This window comes from Rousettus aegyptiacus, unplaced genomic scaffold (assembly GCF_014176215.1).
Source record: "Rousettus aegyptiacus isolate mRouAeg1 unplaced genomic scaffold, mRouAeg1.p scaffold_m13_p_13, whole genome shotgun sequence".
Classification (NCBI taxonomy): domain Eukaryota; kingdom Metazoa; phylum Chordata; class Mammalia; order Chiroptera; family Pteropodidae; genus Rousettus; species Rousettus aegyptiacus.
In genome coordinates, this window is record NW_023416288.1 from 26252640 (window position 1) to 26272472 (window position 19833).

At 31.8% G+C, this 19833-nt stretch overlaps 1 protein-coding gene across 4 annotated transcripts in view; it reads right to left on the reverse strand.

Annotated features, from left to right (window-relative positions):
- DGKB (diacylglycerol kinase beta) overlaps nucleotides 1–19833 on the reverse strand; it is a 583166-nt gene that overhangs the window by 414798 nt on the left and 148535 nt on the right. For all 4 annotated transcript variants that reach the window (XM_036230387.1, XM_036230386.1, XM_036230388.1 and 1 more), the window contains 3 exons: nucleotides 12141–12190; nucleotides 8915–8989; nucleotides 5555–5674 (listed from right to left, as the gene is read on the reverse strand). In XM_036230387.1, the coding sequence (XP_036086280.1) occupies nucleotides 5555–5674; nucleotides 8915–8989; nucleotides 12141–12190 (245 nt within the window). The remainder of the gene's footprint in view (nucleotides 1–5554; nucleotides 5675–8914; nucleotides 8990–12140; nucleotides 12191–19833) is intronic.

Here is a 19833-nt window from a genome sequence, read left to right on the forward strand (position 1 = left end):
TACTCCAACTCTGTATTTTCATGTCTTGTCTTGTTTGTCATATTTAGATTGTAAACTTAGTGGGGCGGGGGGGGGGGCGGGGGAGGAGATTCTGTCCTTGCAATATTATTGTATCAGCTAGTCAAGCATATTCCTATTAGTATTTCTATTGCAAATAAATATTTATTGTCATAGAAAAGAATTCATTTTTATAAGAAAGAAATGAAGAGGAAATCTAGAAGGCTTGGTCCCTGGCCTACTCTGAAAATGTGGATAAGCCATTTTACTTTTCTTCTTATTTTCCTCTCTAATAAAATGAAAGTACCCACTTTCCTCGCCCAGGCCGTGGTGTGAGGTTTCATTATACAATACCTGTGAAGTCAATTTAGCTCCTCAGAAGACTGGTGTTATATAAACAGCAAATATTATTACCATCAATGGGTTGACTTGTATAACATCCCAAAGTTCCAGCCAAAAGATTTGAGGGATGTTTGTTAGTTCATGAAAATTGTGTTATTATTTTTTCATTATTGGACATTATTCTTAATAGAAATTTATTCCTGCTATTTAGTGAACATAATATTTTACAATAGAGTAGTTAGCCTGTGTTTATGACAGGGAAATGTTTAAGTTCTCAGAGAAGAGTCCTAGGTTCTTCCTCTCCTTCTAATCCCCTAGAATTCAAAAGGTTTCAAAGGGGGCAAATGTCCTTTAGAACTTTCAAAATCTATTTTATTATCAACAGTAATTTCTAAGGTTTTAGTTTTTCCCTGAACACAGTCAAGATCACATATAGTATTCACCTGAACTAGGGGTACTATAAATAATCTTTTTTTTTTTTTTTTCCCAAAAGACCTCAAGGAGAAATTTCACTGATGTCACAGCCAAAATGCCCCTACCCCCACGCCTAGCCATATCCCCATTTAAACTGACTTCACTTATAACACATAGAAGAGCTAATGTTACAAGTTAATTCCAACTCATTAAATAATAAGTACCATTAAATTACCTTACTATTCTGTTCAGGGTCTCTAAAAAGGTATAACCATATGAAAGAAACTATTCTTTTAGACAAAATGATGAGCTATATCAGGTGTGGGCAGAGAGAATGAAGACACAGTTTTAAAATTCTGAGTTGGAATTAACTGCTTATTTCCAGATCACACTTTCTGAAGTATCAGATCCTGCCATTCTCAAGTTTCAAATGCAAGTGTAACAGTACATTAACATCACACAGTCATTTTCCTTAAATGATCTAATCTGGAATCTCAAGAATTGTTGCCTTTATCTAGCTTTAGAACTCCTTTCTAGATTGAGCAACATATAAACAGCAGAACAACCACCTGACCATATTAATTTTTAGAATGTACAGTACAGAATATTAGCTTTCCAAACACAATTTAATCTGTTAATAATACAACATCTTCTGCTCTCCACTATAGTCAGAATTTTTATCATGGAACACATTAATCCAAAATCAGGAGGCAAATAAAACGATTACTTTTACCTTATTGAGTCAGAATTAAAAAAAAAAAAAAAAGTGTCCTAAAACATTTAAATCAATGGCAAAGTTTAAACTACCTTTAAGAATTAAAGACCAGGATTGTTTGTGTACTTATAGTGAAATCAAATTCATATCCATTCAAAAATCATACAGGCCAGTTGGGGGCACAACAATTCAAAATTAAGAAGTTAAGATATCCTTATTTCAAGGCAGGCTCCTACATAACTGTATATTCCTGTTTATATAATGATATGAATTTAGAAATTTTCTTGAAAAATCTAATAATGACCTAAGACTACATGTTTTAGGAACTGAAGCATTATTAATTATCTTATTCTTCTAGGAAAAGGAATATCTGTACTGAAAATATTATAAAAGGAAAAGGATATTCATGACTAACTTCTCTTCGTATGTCCAGATAGGATGCCTAGTAGGCACAAAATGACCTAGTTAGTTAATCAGAGTATCAAAACCAATTTTATGAAGTTCACTGTTACTGTGCTATCTTTTCATTAGTTCTCATGTTTCTGGGGTTGTCAATTTGAGCTGAAACAAAAAAAGTATTAGATTTCTTTCTTCTAATCACTTAAAATACATTTAAAATCTTTCTGTTTGTAATATGACAGATTAGTCATAGAATAAATCAGGGATCAGCAGCTATGGCCCTTGGGTCAACTCTGGCCATCAACCTGTTTTTCTAAGTAAGGTTTTACTGGAACACAACCTTGTTCTCTCACTTATGCAGTATCTATGATTATAAAACGAAAGAGATAATCCTGACAAACTTTTCTTTGTATGTCCAACTTTAGCTCTTAACTTTAGAGTAGAGCAGTTACAACAGAGACAATATGACCCACAAAACCTAAACTATTAACTACCTGTTCCTTTATGGTCAAATTTTGCCAATCACCGGAGCAAAATTTTTTTTATTAGATACAGCTAGCTATTAAAAAATTCATTCGAAATTGAGATATTTTTAGAAATAATTATTCAATGAGATAATTGCTAAAGCAAAAATGAGTCAGTCTCAGGTACAAAACTTTTATTATAATCAAAATCACATATGCCACTTAAACTCTCAATTTTCCTTCAGATATAAGAGACGGCATCATTTCATATTGGGTACCATGAAGTTTGAAGAACTTCTTATAAGAGAAAAAAAAAATGACTCTTATTCTCTATCACTTGATACATAATCAGGTTCTGATAAACTACTTTTCTGATTTTGGCACTAAAACATATTTAAAATAGAATAGCTTTTTAAATTCTGTTGATGAAGAAAAATAAACTACAATAAAATCACAGCTGCTCTGCTTAACATTAGGAGTGAGGATTTCTCTCCCGGGACAATATTTTTATCTGCGTAATTTGGCTAGTACACCATAGTCACTTCCAAATACACTACGGTATTTAACATGCACTGTCAATTAGCATCTACTCCCTGATCTCATAAATGACAATAGATGAGAGTTTATAGGACAACATAAGAAGACTGGCCGCACAATAAATGGCTGAATTCAACCTAAAGCTTCTAAATTTCCAATTTGATAAGCAAAAGTGGGAAATTGGGGGTGGTCCACCAGGAATGGCACCATGAATCATATTCTCTACAGGTAATAGCATAACACATTAACTGCCTACAGAAAAGAAAATAAATCTCAATTCCTTTAAAAAAACGCCATCATCACTCAGTTTTCATTATGTCATTCTTGCTTTGTAAAAAATAAAGAAAAGCTCTTATGCTTTGGAATTAAAGAGCTGTTTCTAACAAACGGATGCTCCGTCTTGTGATAACAATTACATGGTTTATGCATTGTATTAAAAGATATTTTAAAATACTATCAGCTTTATTCTTTTTTTAAAAAGTGAAGGAAAGGGGATATTACTCTCAGAATTGTTCTTTACAGGGGAAAAATCCAATCATCCAACCGCTGTGAAATTGACCTATAAATTTAAAACAGTGTAACCCTGCCATCTAGTGGCCATAGTTAGGAACATAGCTTGGGAATACCACTCTGGTTACTACTACATAGAAATCCTAAATTGATTGCTCAAAGAATATCTTTGAACTAAAAACACAAAATAAATTTAAGAATGTGATTATAAAGCAAATTATGTGCTGCTAACCTGAAGGGCATTAATAGCAAAGAATCATTATTCAGTTGAAATAAAGTCACTGCTACACTAGAAACTGATAGGGTATTTTATTTAAAATAATTCGAGTTAAAGCCATCTACATAGCTTATTTTTCTCCGTGCTATTTTCATAATATATATACATATATAATTTTATATTTTAGTGTACAGTTAGCTATATATCAAATTATAAAGAATTGTTTCCAGAGAAAAACATCAATTCAAAATCTTTCTGCGATACTGAAAATACAGGTGACTTGGTCTACATTTCTGCACTTCTTTATCCAATTCTCCAGGGACCAATTGCTTTGTTAGCTCATTCCTGCATTTCCTCTCTTTCTTTCCTACTAGAATTTCCACAAATGTTTAGAATAAACAAAATATAGCTTTCAAAATACAAAATTCCCTTCTGTTATTATTACAATTTCTTGACTAGTCATTTGACAACTATTTTTCAGTACTGAGTCCACACTAAACCTCAAAATGTTAAAATTTTGTCAATTTCCTTGTTTTATTCCAATACTTTGATTTACACATGCTTTTTTCAGAAGGTATATTAACAAATTAAACAAATATTTATAATAGAGATACATAATTATTACAAAAAAATAGTAAGTTATATATAAGAAAATTAGATACAAAAAAGATTACTCATAAATTTTCAAACTCTAGACTTATGTATCTATTAAAAATAAGATCTACATTAAATATTTATTTTAATAAGTTTCGATTTCAAAGGTAATTTCCATATATCATCTAATAATAATTTTTTGTTCCCTTCCTCTGACCACATATAAAACTCCAAAGACCTCATGAAGGGTAAAATTTACCTGAATGTAAAAGAATTTAAAGACCCAGATGAAAAAGAGACAAACGCTAATGTTCCAAAGTCTATTTATATATTTCCAAACCCACATATAAATATGTACTATATATCTATATGTAGTCTTACACATTTTACAAACACAAGACTATATGATTTGATAGCTGACTTTCAAAAATTTAGTATCTTGAGTAACTACAGTAAAGTTTTAAGTCTGCCAAATTGTTATTGCTGGTAATAAGTATGAACAGAGTTGGGGTCAGCAGCAATGTGGTGGGCACTATTTTCTTGTATCTAAAAACTCTAAATATTATACATGCCATGGTGCTTTCCATAAATAATGCTCTTTGAATCTAAGTATACATTATACTATATACATGTTATAGTTAATTCTTGTTTAACTGTTTGTGCTAAAAACAAAAATGTTGTACCAACTCCTTGGATTTTTAAATTAACTATTACTAAAATTCACATCAAGACTGGGACAGCAAGATTTGGTTTCAAAATCACTATCATATCACATCCGAACATAGGTTAATCTATTTTATTCCTCCAAACCAGTATTCAATTGCCACTGGAGGCACTGATATGAGAAGACAAAAACTTTAGACAGACTTAGAATGAAAACCTGGCTGATCTGGTAATATGCAAGAAAAGCTTATACACACACATATGTTTCCTCTCAAACATCTCATTATATAATTGGCTTCTCCAAATATTTATTAGTTATCAATTAAATAGATTATCTTCATAGGGATGGGAGGAAGAACCATAGAATGCAATAATATTGGGGAGTTTCTTGCATCAGTTAAAAGGAGGTCAATTACTTTTTAAACTAGATTATACTTTTAAATAGATGAAAAATAGGAAAATTGTGTATTAAATAGTTAATACCTAAAAATGTTAATACCTAAAATGAGTCAATATGTTTGTGACAAGTATTACTACATAAGGAGTTATTGTTAAATTGCACTGCGGTATACTTATTAAAAGGTCCAGCCACTCACTACATGCTTAATAGTTGAAAATGGCAAGATCAATTTCTAATCAAAATGTATAATAAGAGACCCCACTGACTCACCACCAGGGCACCCTCTCTGTGTAAATACTTACGTTTTCTAAGCCTAGGAGAACAAGAAGTGGAATTGTTGTCATTCCTCCTTGGATCCATTCCTCCAGAGAAACCGTTCCATCGTGATCATAGTCAATTTCTTCCATCATTTCATGGAGGATCTGAAAAAGAGGAGTAGAGAGAAAACTCGCAATAAATCAATAAAGAAAATTTCATATGATACAATAAAGCATTGCATCAAATTGGTTATAACTGTGACTAGCAGCTAAGTGGAGAGTTCAGATAAATACCTAGCTAATTTTATACAGAGTTAATTTAATCCTATCGCTGAGGATATAGTGGCTCTGTTATATTTCCAGAATTTGACTGGAAAGTTCTATGCACTTTCAAAGATCAACTTTTAGAAATAATCGCTCAACTTTATAACATGTTTTCACTGAATGACACAGGTAAAACAAGAAAGTCTCTTCAATTAAAAAGTAAAAATGATTTTAATTGCTTTCTCTAGATTATTTTTTTAATTCAAAATATGCCAGATACTCTCTGAACAAATTAACTTCATGGTAAAGAGCTGAAATAATCTTCGCTAAGTGGTAAGAGGCGGGAGAATTATGTTGCTTTTAATTGCCTATCAGAACTTAATAGAGCCAAGAAGTTAAACAATCAAGTCATTTTTTATTAGATTTCTTTTCTAAAGATGACTTGCTCACAGTGTCCCAAATTGTTGTCCACAGCGTAATACATTTATTTCTTGGTTATACAGCATTATTATCAGTATTTGATTCAAAAGGTTGTTGTGAGAGTTAAATGTGTTAGTGTATCTTCAAAAAGCATCTAGCACATAAAGTAAGTGTGATATAGGTATTCTTAGTGTTGTATTAGCAGAAATTATATGTCAGCTCTAAATATATTATCCTTGGCTGATGTTAAGTAAAAGTACTTATCTAATTGTGCTAAACCAGCCAACATGGTAGAACTCCAATGGAGAAAATAATTCAGCATCTTTATCTAATATGGACATTTTAATCAATGTGAAAAAAGAAAGAAGTACAGAGAACATTAGAACGACAATTTGAAAAGGTGCAATAAATAGAATATTTACTATGATGATAGATAGAAGTGTTGTTTGCTTAAAAAGTCTTAAACTTGGTTGATTGGTATCTTCAGAAAGTGTTTGAAAATCAGATTATTTAGCTATAGAACTAACTAATAGATATTGAAAGAGACTTTTTGGAATAAAATGATGGCGAAATAATTATTTCATTGTTCTCATAATGAAACACAAGGGACATTACTTAGAATTTGGCAAATGCATAAGATCTCATTAAAATGCCTGTTCCTTGAAAATACTGTAGTGTGAACTAGGAGAAATGAATAAATGAGAAGAGAACAAAAACACCGAGCATTTGTTTTAGATGGCTGATGATTTTATTTTGTACCTAATAATTCTCATGTTGGAGCTTGGGTACATTTTGAAAAAATTCCTTTCAAAAACATCTTCTCTACTAAATGTCACCAGTCTCAAATGTTCAATTCTTTTTATTCACATATGCCAACTTATCAGGGGCTGACAATGTGTACAAATGCACACATTTGTTTAAAACGGGCAGAGCTACTGAATCATCAGGTAGGATGAGGCAGTTACTGTGACGACAAACACAGTGCAACAGGTAAGTCTTTTATCTTGACTTTCTAGTATTTATACTACCCATAGAAGTGGCAGACTTACTTGCATGGGCCATAATGCTAAAAGTTTATTACTTGTATTTGTCATTAGGTATTTATCATAATTAAACTGCTCAGCCAATTATTTGTTCCTTTCCTTAGAGCATCCAGATCTCAAACCCAAGCCACTCACTCCATCGCCAACAAATACTTTTTATTGGGAAGTGGTAATACCCACTTCTGCTTTGAAAGCAGATGGCAAAAGACCCCACTTCCCTCCATCACTCCAATGAGGACAAGAGGCTTGACTAATAGATGAATGATATCATGGGTATTAAGGTGAATAGGATGGAGATCACTGTGTTAGATTAACATAACCAAAAAAGGCAACAGAATTTAAAAGAAGTCCCTTGATTTCAGTGCAAAAAGTATTAAGATGAATCAAGCAGTATTCTTGGAATTAAATGCATATTTCCATAAACTTGATTATTTCACATACAAACTGCAACACTGTTAATATATCTTCCTCTCATTATGCACAGCATGTGTATTTCCACATCAGAAAAAGAAAAGAAAAAGAAAGAAAAGAAAAAGAAAAAGAAAAAGAAAAAGAAAAAGAAAAACCAGTTGAGTTAGAACTTGGGAAACCATTTCCCAGTAAGAATGGTGCCTCCTTTGTCCCTGGCATTGCACATGACTTTATTTACTTTACTAAGTTCATTTGTGTTAGTTTGGCATTAGTTTGCCAAAACAAGGGAAATGCTATCAGAGCTCTCTTGAATATCGCATATTCATGCCATTATCACACTGCTATCTGTATAAATGTGAACAGTGTTTAGAAATAGCCTTTTTGAATTCATATAAAATATAAACCACTTGAGAATTGATTTTTATTTGCTTAATTCATGTGCAATTTGCTAAACTTGTTTTAAAAAATAAACAAATGAATAACACTTATCAACTTAACCAAAAATATTATTTGTGGCTAAAGTCATAGTTTCTAATCAAGTATGTTTTAATACACATTTGAATTATGTTATAATTTTGGTATAAATTTACTAAAAATAAGAAGTTTTTAAGCTCTTCTAGGTATTGTAGGTACTATCTCTTTAAATGACTTGCTTAAAATTTCCTAGCTCTACCTCTAACTAACTGAAGAGTTTGGGGCAAGTAATTTTAATATTTTGGGGTCTCAATTATTTCCTCATCTATAAAATGATTAAGATAGTAGTATCTGCCTCAGAGAGTTGCAAGCTTTAAATAATACATATCCAAAAGACAGCACTGTGCACCATAAACTATCATCATCACCTTTTTAATCGCTTTCATCTTCTTTCGGAATGACTATTTTAGCACTTTCCATATAAGAAAAATCAAAATCAAAACCATATTTTAATTGTGACTTTTTCTATGGCACGGCATGGCTGTGGTGGTGCCCATCAACATCTTCTATTGATCTACATGCATATTAGACCACCATTCAAATTAATTTTCATAAAGAAGAAAAGCGAAAGTAACTGCTAAGAGTTTCTGAATATAACATATATCATTTCTTGTTCAGAATTCATTTTGGCTAGAGATAATAAAATTACAATATTTTGATCAGAAATAATAACTTAGAGTTATCAAAAGAAACAAAATCAAATGACAGTAATAGAGTTTCAAAAAAGACAAAAAAGAAAGGGGCCATTAAGTCTCTTTTATTTGGCCAGCGATGAAATAATTTATATACCTACTGGATTAAGTTCAGTGACATCCCATTCAAGGTACTCTGCAACATGCATCATCTGACTGATGATATTTTCTAGCTCCTGAAGCAGAGAGAGGGACAAAGAACATGAGAGGAAAGAAGAGAAAATAAACACCATGTCTTACTAAATAACTTTGACTTGCAGTACTTATTTTGTTCAACCTGTAAAAGATTTATATAATTACATATATGTAAAATAGCTGTTTAAAAGGTCTGATTAATTCCACATAAAAGAAGAGTCTAACTATAAATTCACTTTGCATTTTGTCTAGAAATCTTCACCAGGAGAGGGCACAACCATACAAAGAGTTTGTTCCAGTAGATTTTTAAGGAACTTTCTCTGGAATGGAGCGTCTGATGAAAGGAGGAGATGTATATTTTCACAAGACATGATTTTTAAGTCACTGAGTATCCTTACCTTTGGGCTTGAAAACATGTGTCTGAAAGCAGCTGAGAGATTTATTTTTATTGATATATTGAGAACGTATATCAACTCTTCCAGCCATTTATTAGGATAATTTGCTCTGCTAGAGGAATGTTTGGGGTCAAGATCAGGAAGCTTAACTCATGTAGAGCTTACTTTATGAGGGGATAGAATTTTGGTTTGAATTTTCACATTATTCTACTCAAATGCCAACTCTTTAAAGAACTGATAGTGAATACGTATGGCTTGGCTAAATAGCTTAAAACTATTTCGTACCTAGATATTTAATGTTTTAATTTTTCCCTATCTTCAGAAAAGATTAAAGATACATTGTAAATGCCAGCAATTTTAAATGTAAATTGAAAGTGGTGTTATACAGTATGACATTTAAAATATAAGTATAAAAGAATAAGGCTTGAACATATATTAATGAAAGATTATTCTGCTCAAATCTCTGATCTAATATATGTAGTTAACAGTCATAGAATTAACTCAGAAATATGGTAAAGAGGTTTTTATTTTTGGGGGTGGTGGTGGTGGGCATGGATCTCTTTGAGAAACTAATGAAAGCTACATTTCGTCTCTCTAGAAAAAATGTAAAAATGAAAATGTTATTTATGCTGCAAAGACTGTCTCAGAAACCATACAAATATAAATGTGTTTATTTATTACAGATAAGAAAAATTTTAAACACAAATCCTTTGGAATTATAGGCCAGAATTGGGCTCTGTGTGTGTGTGTGTGTGTGTGTGTGTGTGTGTGTGTGTGTTTTACTAATCTTCACCTACTCTATTTCTGCTTATATATGCCTTAATGGCTTGGTTTGGTTAAGTCCCTGGATATGATTTAAGGAATATAAACTATTTTTAGTGGACTATTATGTAGGCATGCAACATTAAATAAGTCACTTAACCTAAGACTCAGTTTCTTCATCAGTAAAAACATTTCTTTTAATATTCTAATCTTACCTAGTTTGAGAGTTGCTTCAAAGATTAAACATGTTATTATATGAAATGCATTTATCTTGTCTAGCATATTATAAGTGAATAATAAACATTATCAGTAATATTAGACATAGTGGTCATTTTTCAAAGTATCAGTTTTCTTCTGCTTTGCCTCAATATGTGAACTGCTACATCTTACAATTTCTAAGCAAATGACATCAGAAGATGTAATTTCAAACTCACATTGAAAGAAATACACTGGGCAGTAAGTTTTGTTGGAAAAAAACATAGAAAGTAAATCCAGACCTTTAATTATAGAAAATACTAGGTTAACATAAACAAATGTATTTATTCCAATTTATTGTTTAATATTGGGAATATAGCCACAAATATTGCTATCAATCTACTATATGTTAATAAAAGATGGCAGAAAGCAAAAACAGCATTTGACTGAATTTTCAAATAAGCTGCCAACTCTTGGCTAAAAGCCTAGTGAAAAAAAAATCCTTTTAATTTAATGAAAAAGAAACATTAAATAAAGCAAATCAGCAGTAAAAATATATATTAGTGTAATCAGAAGTGCTACAATAAGCATATTGAACTATCTTGAAGAAATCTAAACTGCGACTATGAAATGCCACCAGAAAATGAGCAAATGTATCATGTAGCTTAATATTCCTAAATAGAAAACTGAACACTACTAGGCACTTAAAAATAATAGCATCTGAAAGGATAGAGAGACTTAAACATAAGAAATCCCACAATCACAGCATCAATTCAGATTGGTGTTCGTTTCCTGGAATGGGAATTATATATTTTATCACTCTCTAGAGAAGCTAATATACTGTTATCCTACTCAGTGTTACAAAAGTATGCCTTCAACTTCACTGCTTTGCTTGTAAAAGTCTGCTTGAGTTCTGCCATAGCGAGAGACATCAGATGATGAGAGAAACTCACTTATTATCAGAAATAATGTTTATTTTAATCATTACTAAATATATCAAAACATTTGTTTTGAGGTGCCTGTGTACTTCAAAATTTCCATAACCTAACACTTATTCTTTTAGTAATATCCTTATATTTCCTTTCTAGAAGAGAGAATATGTAAAACGTTATTAATGTAAATATGAAGTACATTATTAGATAAAGCCTGAGATAGATTTACATGAGCCACTGATTTGTGCAGTGCAACTAAGAGTCTAAGTACTCTTCTGAAAACTATTAATGATTTGCATATGTTAGAAATAAAATAAACATTTAATTATTCATTTTAGTTAAATCATACAGAGATGGTATTTTCTTCTATTGCTTATTATAATTAAAACTCTAGAGAATGCAAGTTGCATTTAAAATTGGATGAGACGTTTTAAAAACGGAAATTTGTCAAAGCAATTTGTAAATATATTTAGCTATTTCAACAGCCTACATGGCTAAAAGTACTTTTAAAAAGGTGAAAAATAATGATTAAATCGACTTCATAATTCTTTTTAATTCTACCTGTATTCTTAATATTTCTCTATAATGTCATATCTCACAATTTTTTTTCTTTCTAGATCAATGGTCTCAACTTTCTCATGTTTTATTCAAATAAGGTTTAGTCATTTTTATCTTTAAGAGCATAAAAAGTCATTTTTTTGGTAATAAAATTATTCAGTGCAACAATTGTAATCTAAGTTTTCTCAGATCACTCTCTTACAAAAAGTCAGATGATAAAAATGTTGTGTGAGTTCGTGAAAATTATATTAAGTGTATATTCTATGGTAATAGCTACAAATTTATTCAATGCATTTTTCAGAACAAACCACTTTGAAATTTTCTGTGAACATTTGAAGAAAAAAAATTACCGAGCTGTCCAGGAAGCCATTCCCATCTGTGTCATAGAGGCGAAACATAACTAGAAATAAAAGAGATGTTGGGAAAAAAGATTACAGACAATAAGATCAATGTTATTATAAGGCATATTCTTTAAAATTTACTTTTTGTTGAAATCAAATACTAAATCCCTCCCTACTCAAATCGATTGATTTGTGAGATCATTTCTCAAGCTTAATTGAAAATAAATTAGTTTATAAAAATATTAGCTATCAGGTAAAAAGTGTATCAGTATTTGTTATATATCTAGGAAACAATAAAAGGTACTATTTGTTCAAATCCTTTATTACAAGAGCATTAAATAGAAACTCAAAAATAAGAGAAGAAATTTAAACATCCAGAATGTGGATAGTAAAGCAGAGTGGATAAGAAGAAACAATCGTTTGGGTGATCTGGAAATAAACTGTAATTTGAAATCCACCGTCCATTATTCTGTAAGCTTAATCAAACACTATTTTCTCTGTAAATTGAGAATAATCATCCTGTCATAAGACACATATTTGTTGTGAAAGTTAAGGGACGTGATACACACAAATGCATATCTAAAGCCATAGGTACTACACAAATACAGGCTACTGTTTTTGATTGATCCCCAAGCAATAAAGGAAGGAAAGGATTGCTGGCAAATCAGGGCATTTTTCTGATGGAGGATGACAAAACATAAAATGCATTATTATAATGCCTATAATGGAGTATTTGTTTAAATCTTAAGATGTTGTTTCATAGGAAAATCACTATTTGAACTAATCAAGTAAGGAAAAGGTGAGCGTTGGCTTTGTGGCAGTGAGCTCAGGAAAGCAGCATGGCAGAGGTCCATGACTGGCCTGAGGATTCCCTTTTATAATTCACACACCACCAGGAGACTACTGATTAGGCTGCAGGTGTCATTTTGAGATAAACAAAGGAGAATGACACAGCTGTAAAAATAGAGCAGTGGAAATGAGGGTTTGTGTTGGGTTTGTATAACTTCCTGGAGAATCTTGACAGCTGAGGTTTATAACGTTAAATAAGAACATTGATAAACTAGGAGACATAAATATGTAATGACCTTGATCACATATTTGTAATTAATTTTTATTTTTGTATATAACACTAAAAGGAAAAAAAATCTGCCAATCTATCATGTTCAATTCATTGTAAACTGCAAACATATTTTAAAGATATTAAAATGTAAGAGGGAAATGTGCACCTATTGAATTAATAAGGAAAATTATACTCAAGGTAAACAACGTAAATGTCTTTACTTGCAAAAAAATGATTGTTCTCTCTTGTATACTCAAAACATGAGAATGAAATCCAAAATGGAAAAAAAATATATCAAAATATGGATACTCAACATCTCGATATTTTCTAGTACAGCAGAAAATGGTAAAAGTAGTTTTGTCAATGGCAAGAATTCACACACCACTCAGAGAACAGGTTAAGTGCCAGGAACAAGGCAAAGACTTATATTTTAGAATGAGAGATACTTGTAACTCAGTTAATCCTTACTGAAGTAAGTGACTGCTAAACTATTTAATACAGCTCAGGTATATGCGAATCCTATGTCTATCGGTAAACTTCATTGGGAAAGTGAGCTCAAAGACACAAACGCAAGTGGGATGAGGATGTGGGTATCTATCATTCATTTCTGGCAACATCTGAAACTTCTTGCTATGTCCTGAAAGCCACATTTTATAAAGCGCAATCAAAGATGGAACGCCAGATACCCTTTCTTTCTAGCCTGACTTGAAAACAGACTTTGCATACGACCGAGACTCTACCAATCAAAAGCACAAGCCCAGGTGATCAATTTGATGCTAAAGGCTCAAGAGAAAAGGAGCTGCAGGGAATCCATTCTGGTGGTGGGAGGCGGCAGTAGCAGGTACTGGAAAAAGCACATCTAGAATCCTAGATGCGTCAGGGGTGTTGTCATTGAAAGGTGCTCGGTGCTCAGAGAGGCAGCAATGTCCCCCCACCCCCAGTATAATTTATTGTTAACTTGGTCATCATTCCTAGAGAAATAGCCTCCAAATCTGGTTCTCTAATGATTCTGTGTGCCCTCAATATCCTTTAAGAAATAATAATAACCTGCTTTATTAAAAATAAACTTCATTAAAAACTAACCTGTTTCTCTGTCTCCCCTGTGATACTGTACACGAAACACTTATCTTGAAAAATGAACATACTGTTGAAGCATTACACTTATAGAGAACTGTAATATTCAAAAAATTATCAAAATGAACACACTATTGCAACTAATGATTCAAGTCAAGGAACAGAATATTGCTAACATAACAGAAACCCTCTCATGTTCCCCCATTATTATTTCCTCTCTCCTTTCCAAATTTAACCAGTCTCTTGACTTCTACATCCATTCTTTTGATTTTAGCATCATTTACTGAATATTACATTTCTGATCTTCATCTGCATTATTCTGAGCAGTATTAACTCATTTACTTTCTTTTCTGCATATTATTCAAAGGTATAAAAATATCTAATTTATTCATTCTAACTCGAGCAATATTTAGATTGTCTCCAAATTGCTATTTCTATAAACCTTCTTGTGAATGGCTTTTATGCTTAGATGAGCATTTGACAGTTGGTTATAAACCAGTAAAAGGGATATCTGAGTCATAGGACTTGCAAATGTTTACCCGTTAGTAATATTGTGGTTTTACCAAACTAGACAGCAGTCAATGAGAGTGAGTTGCTCCACATCCTGGCCAACAGTGGCTAGTACCCATCTAATTTAAGCCATTCTTGTGAGGGTATAGTGGTATGCCACTGACATTATAATTTTCATCCCTTCACTACTAGGGAGACTGAGCTAATTTTCATATGTTGATTGTCCAGACAGTCTTGAATGTTCAAAGGATATTCTTGACCCCTACTGTGCCAGTTCGAGCCTGATTGAAATTATATGACAGACCTACAGGCAGAACTGCCCAAGTAAGCTTTTTCCAGACACAAAAATGAGATATAATAAAATGAATGTGGTTTTCTTACACCACTAAATTTGGTGGGGATGGGTTTGTTACAACAGGAAAAGAAACAGTTACTGGAAATATAATCTTTACTTGACCTTCAGTGCCAACTTTGTCATAATCAAGTATCCAAGTAGGTTTGGGTCAGTTTCTAGATTTCCGATTCCATTGACTTGTCTATTATTGAATCAGTACCACACTGTCTTAATTATGGCAGCCTTAAAAAAAAAATCTTGATATGAAATCGAACATATCCTCTAATAACTTTATTCAATTTCAGCTTTGTTTTTAGAAAGTGACAAGTTCATATAAAAATTTACATAGAAATAAAAAAGATTAAGAATTCCCAAAGCAACTTTTAAAAGGGAAAACGAATTTAGGTTTCTATTGCCTGACTTCAAGATTTGCTAAAAACCCAAGGTAATCGAGACAGTGAAGCTGAAGGATAAACACATACAAGGGGAGAGCAGAGTCCAGATATAGATCCATACACGTATGGTAAACAAGGATACCAAAATCATTCAAAAGTCTTCTCAAAAAAATGACAATGGAAGTAGATGGATATTCATATTAAAAAGATAACCTTGACTCTGACTTCATATTAAACATAATCATCATGTCAAAATAACTTTAAACTTTAAACTAAACTTTGACATTTTTAAAAAACAAACTTTAATTTTAACATTAATGCAAAACTATAAAGCTTCCAAAAAAAAAAAAAAAGAAGAAGAAGAAAATATGTTTACAACCTAAGGTAACCAGCCTTAAGGTTCATGAACCAACATGAATCATCAATGACAAAATAATAACAACAGGTAAATTAAACTATAAAAATTAGAGCTTCTGCTCATCAAAAACAAACTGAAAATAAGAAAATAAGTCAGCCACAGACTTGAAAAAACTTTCAGAACACATACAACTGACAAAGATTGTTTTCAGAATATATGAACAAATCCTAAAGCTCGGTAATAAAACAACAAGCAACCCACTTAAGAAAGAGGCCAAAAATTGAGCATATATTTCAAAAAAGAAAAGTATATGAATGGCCAACCTATATAAACCACAATTACAGACCATCATGTACCTATTAGAAAGATCCTGGAATTGAAATATTTTTTCCTAAGACCAATCTTCCAAAACTGCTCAGCTGCTTAGCTGCTCTCAGTTGTAATTCTAAAAAAGTATAATTTAAAAAGTGTCAAAAGCCAACTTTCTCTCTCCTAGAAATTGGACCCACAAATCTAATTAGTCTTGATAATTCCCTGAAATTTTCAGATTAAAAAAGAAATCTTGTGTCTAAAATTTCTAGTTGTTTCAATAAGAAAACTAGTTTTAAAACACATTCACTGTTGACTGAAGGAAATCCCCTAATTTTTTTTTTTACGTAATTAATTTCTAAACATTAATAGGAGTTAACAGCTGTCTATGAATTCTTTCTAATTCATCAAGGAATAAAGTTGGAGAACTTTAAGTTTAATCAATAATATTATCAATAATAAAATTAACATACATATACTGAGCACTATGTATCACTTACTCTAAGTTTTACCAAGTCTAATCATGGATAAAAATTTTATTTGGTCCTGGATAAGAGAGGAATTCTAGGATTTTAATTTTCAGACGTAAGTCCACTTTTCTAATTTAAAATTATAGTGGGGTCCTACAAAATACAAAATATTGAACACACATGTTTACCTTGGTTTTCTACTGAAGTGCCACAATAGTAAAAGTAAGGGATGAAATAGGAATATATTCACAAGCACAAAGAAAACATAAAAGGAGAAAAGAACAACCAAATTTTAGAAGCTGGAAAACACACAGTGACTGACTTAGAAACTGAGAAATATAAACTTAGGCTGGTAGTAAACAGAAGGCAAAGATTTACATAGAAAGGGTGATGAGCTGGAAAACCAACTGATAAATCTTCTAAAAAGATGGTAGACCTCAAATATTACCCTTCACGCTGTGCACCTGAGAGTATATACCAGCTCTCTACCCCAGCAGAAGACTGGGCCTTTCTGCTCTAAAGGAGTCCAATCACAGGAATTCTGAGCTCAAGGTATTTAGAAATTCAGATGGTGGGGTACTAGTTCAAAAATAGAGTAATTATGTGACAGTCTGTACACTGAATATGAAGAGTAAAAGTCCCCTTTCTCATCTCCAATTAGTCAGACATAAATCTTAACCACCTGCCCACTTACCCACTACCACCAAGGAATCCTTCCAAAACCAAGCAATTAAAAAAAAAAAAAAAAAAGGAGGGAGCAGGGAAAGAGTTAAAAAACTTTCAGTAAGAGGAAAGTTTTAATTAACAAAATAAGAATAGGAGCATATAAGGATCATGCTGAGAAGAGAATGGATCCTCTGCAAGGTGTATTAGAAAAAGTGGGGAGGTGGGAGGAGAAAGTCATCATAGATGTAGAAGACATTTTAGATGTTGAAGGAAAGAAAAAAGAAAAGAAGATGAAAATAGAAAAATAAAAAAGAGCAGTCATTCAAAATTCTGTCTTGGAGTTTTAATATCCAAAAATAGTGGTTCCAGAAAGAACAAAGGAGAAGGTACTAACAAAGAAAAGATTAAAGAATAAATAAAGAGCATGAGTTTCAAAATCAAAATTTATGGCGTAAGATTTAGGGATTATTTTATCATATAAAAATAGAACTAAATAATAAAAATGCAATTATTAACACTATAGAAAATGAAAATTCTTTGGCTTGGTAAGTGTATGAAATCTTTCCCTTTTAAAATGTATCTGAATAATTAGTTGATAAAATTAATACCTATCTTAAAATATTATAATGAGACTATTTCTTCGAATTTTAAAGTAAAGTTATGCCCCAAGATTAAGAGAATCATTGAGCAAATAGACCTTAATTTAAAAACCAACATAATAAGGATATAGGTTTTTAGGTGCAAAAATAATTTAGGCCCAATATTAAAATTCTGTCAGCATGATAGCTTCTAAAGGTGGGTACCTGTCACAAAGTTACAAGCTAGTTTAACCCACTTTTTTTCCTATTTTTATGCTCATGCAATTACACTTTATATAGAAACAATTATGTGCCCACACATGAATTTGGTTAAAAGATCAGAGCAAAGGCACATTATGTAACATAAAGGTAATTCTTTATATGTACAAGTTTTTCTCTTCCAAAAGATTTTAATCTTTTCTTCCCCTTGAATATCCTATTATGTATACTCCGGTGTTTTTGTGCTTTGCAAATACATTATTCATATGAAAATATTAATATAGAATTTATTAAACATTAAAAAATTTCAAAAGGCATTTAAGCTGAAATTTCCTCAATTTGCGTTTTTTTCTTTTCCATTTTGTGTATTTCAAGACCTACTTAATAAACTTTCAGGGCAGAGCTGAAAAAATAGTTGCTTGGAGTTTGTGGCATCTAATGTAATAGAGTAATATTTTCTCCTTTTTCATGAGAGAAACAATAAAAACAGTAAAAGTAAGTTTTTCAAAAAAAATAAAAGGAGCACTTATGCAGTAGGTCAGAAATCATGGGTTTTAGTTACAACTAGATCAACTCATGCATACTTAATAACCAGTCTCTCTGGGCTTTAGTGTTCTCATTGAAACTATTGAGAGGTTGACCACATGACCTTTAAGGTTTCTTCAGTGTTAGATTTCAGTGATTCTGAGATTAATACTCCACAGAGCAGTAACTAACATACAGGTTAGTCTTCATTATCCGCATGCCAGTCTTCTATTTTCTGGTTATTTTCCCATTGATTTCCCTTTAGTGATAAATTTCTGGTAAGCTAACTTAAATATTATCCTAGTTAAGTTATTAATAAGTTATAAACATTACCCCAAATGTGAATACCATGTATTTTAAAGTCACAGTATAAATAAATTTCGCATAATTTTATGACTTAAATAATTTACATTATTTTTCTCAAGCACCCATTAACTTCAATACAATTCTATTTAACTATTTACTGAGCATGTCTGTGGAAATACACACAAAAATGTGCTCACTCATACAACCGATCAGTAGTAGGGTGGGAAGTTACACAGTACAAGAGTACAAAGAAGGAAAGCAAAATAGATCTGATTAGAAGATGGCAAGAGGATTTATGATATGAGCTAGATCTCATATCATAGTGTAGATCTGACATACACTGGGAATGAACACCCTCAGCAAATGCACATTATAAGCCAAAAGCATAAAGTTGGGAAAGTTCAGGGTTTGTCTGATGACTGAAAACTACATTTATGTGACTGAAACATCGTTTGTGCATGCGTGCACAATTCAAAGCCAAATGCAAGACTGGCAAGGTAGGCTGGAGTCAAATTGTGGAGCCAGGTCAGTTTTTGCACGCTAGGGTTTACTTTTGTATATTATTCAATAAGGAACTATTAAAGCGCCACTCATTTGTTCAGAATCAGAAGAGAAAGTAGAAAGGTCAGAAAGCTGATGAGTTTTAGGCAACATGAGGAAGTTACAAGAATTCACACCTGGTATGTAAGATGATTAAAAAGGCAGGTGTTTGAAGAAGCAGAACATTTAGATTAACTTTTCACTGGAAAAGATCGGTGACCAGAGAAACATTGAAGGCCAGGTGAGGTTAATCCATTGAATTATATTTTTATTTCACTAAACCTCTGTCACCTCAATATATGAGCAAATAAATTGAGGGCTTAAACTAAGTGTGAAAAAATAATAATAATGGACATCA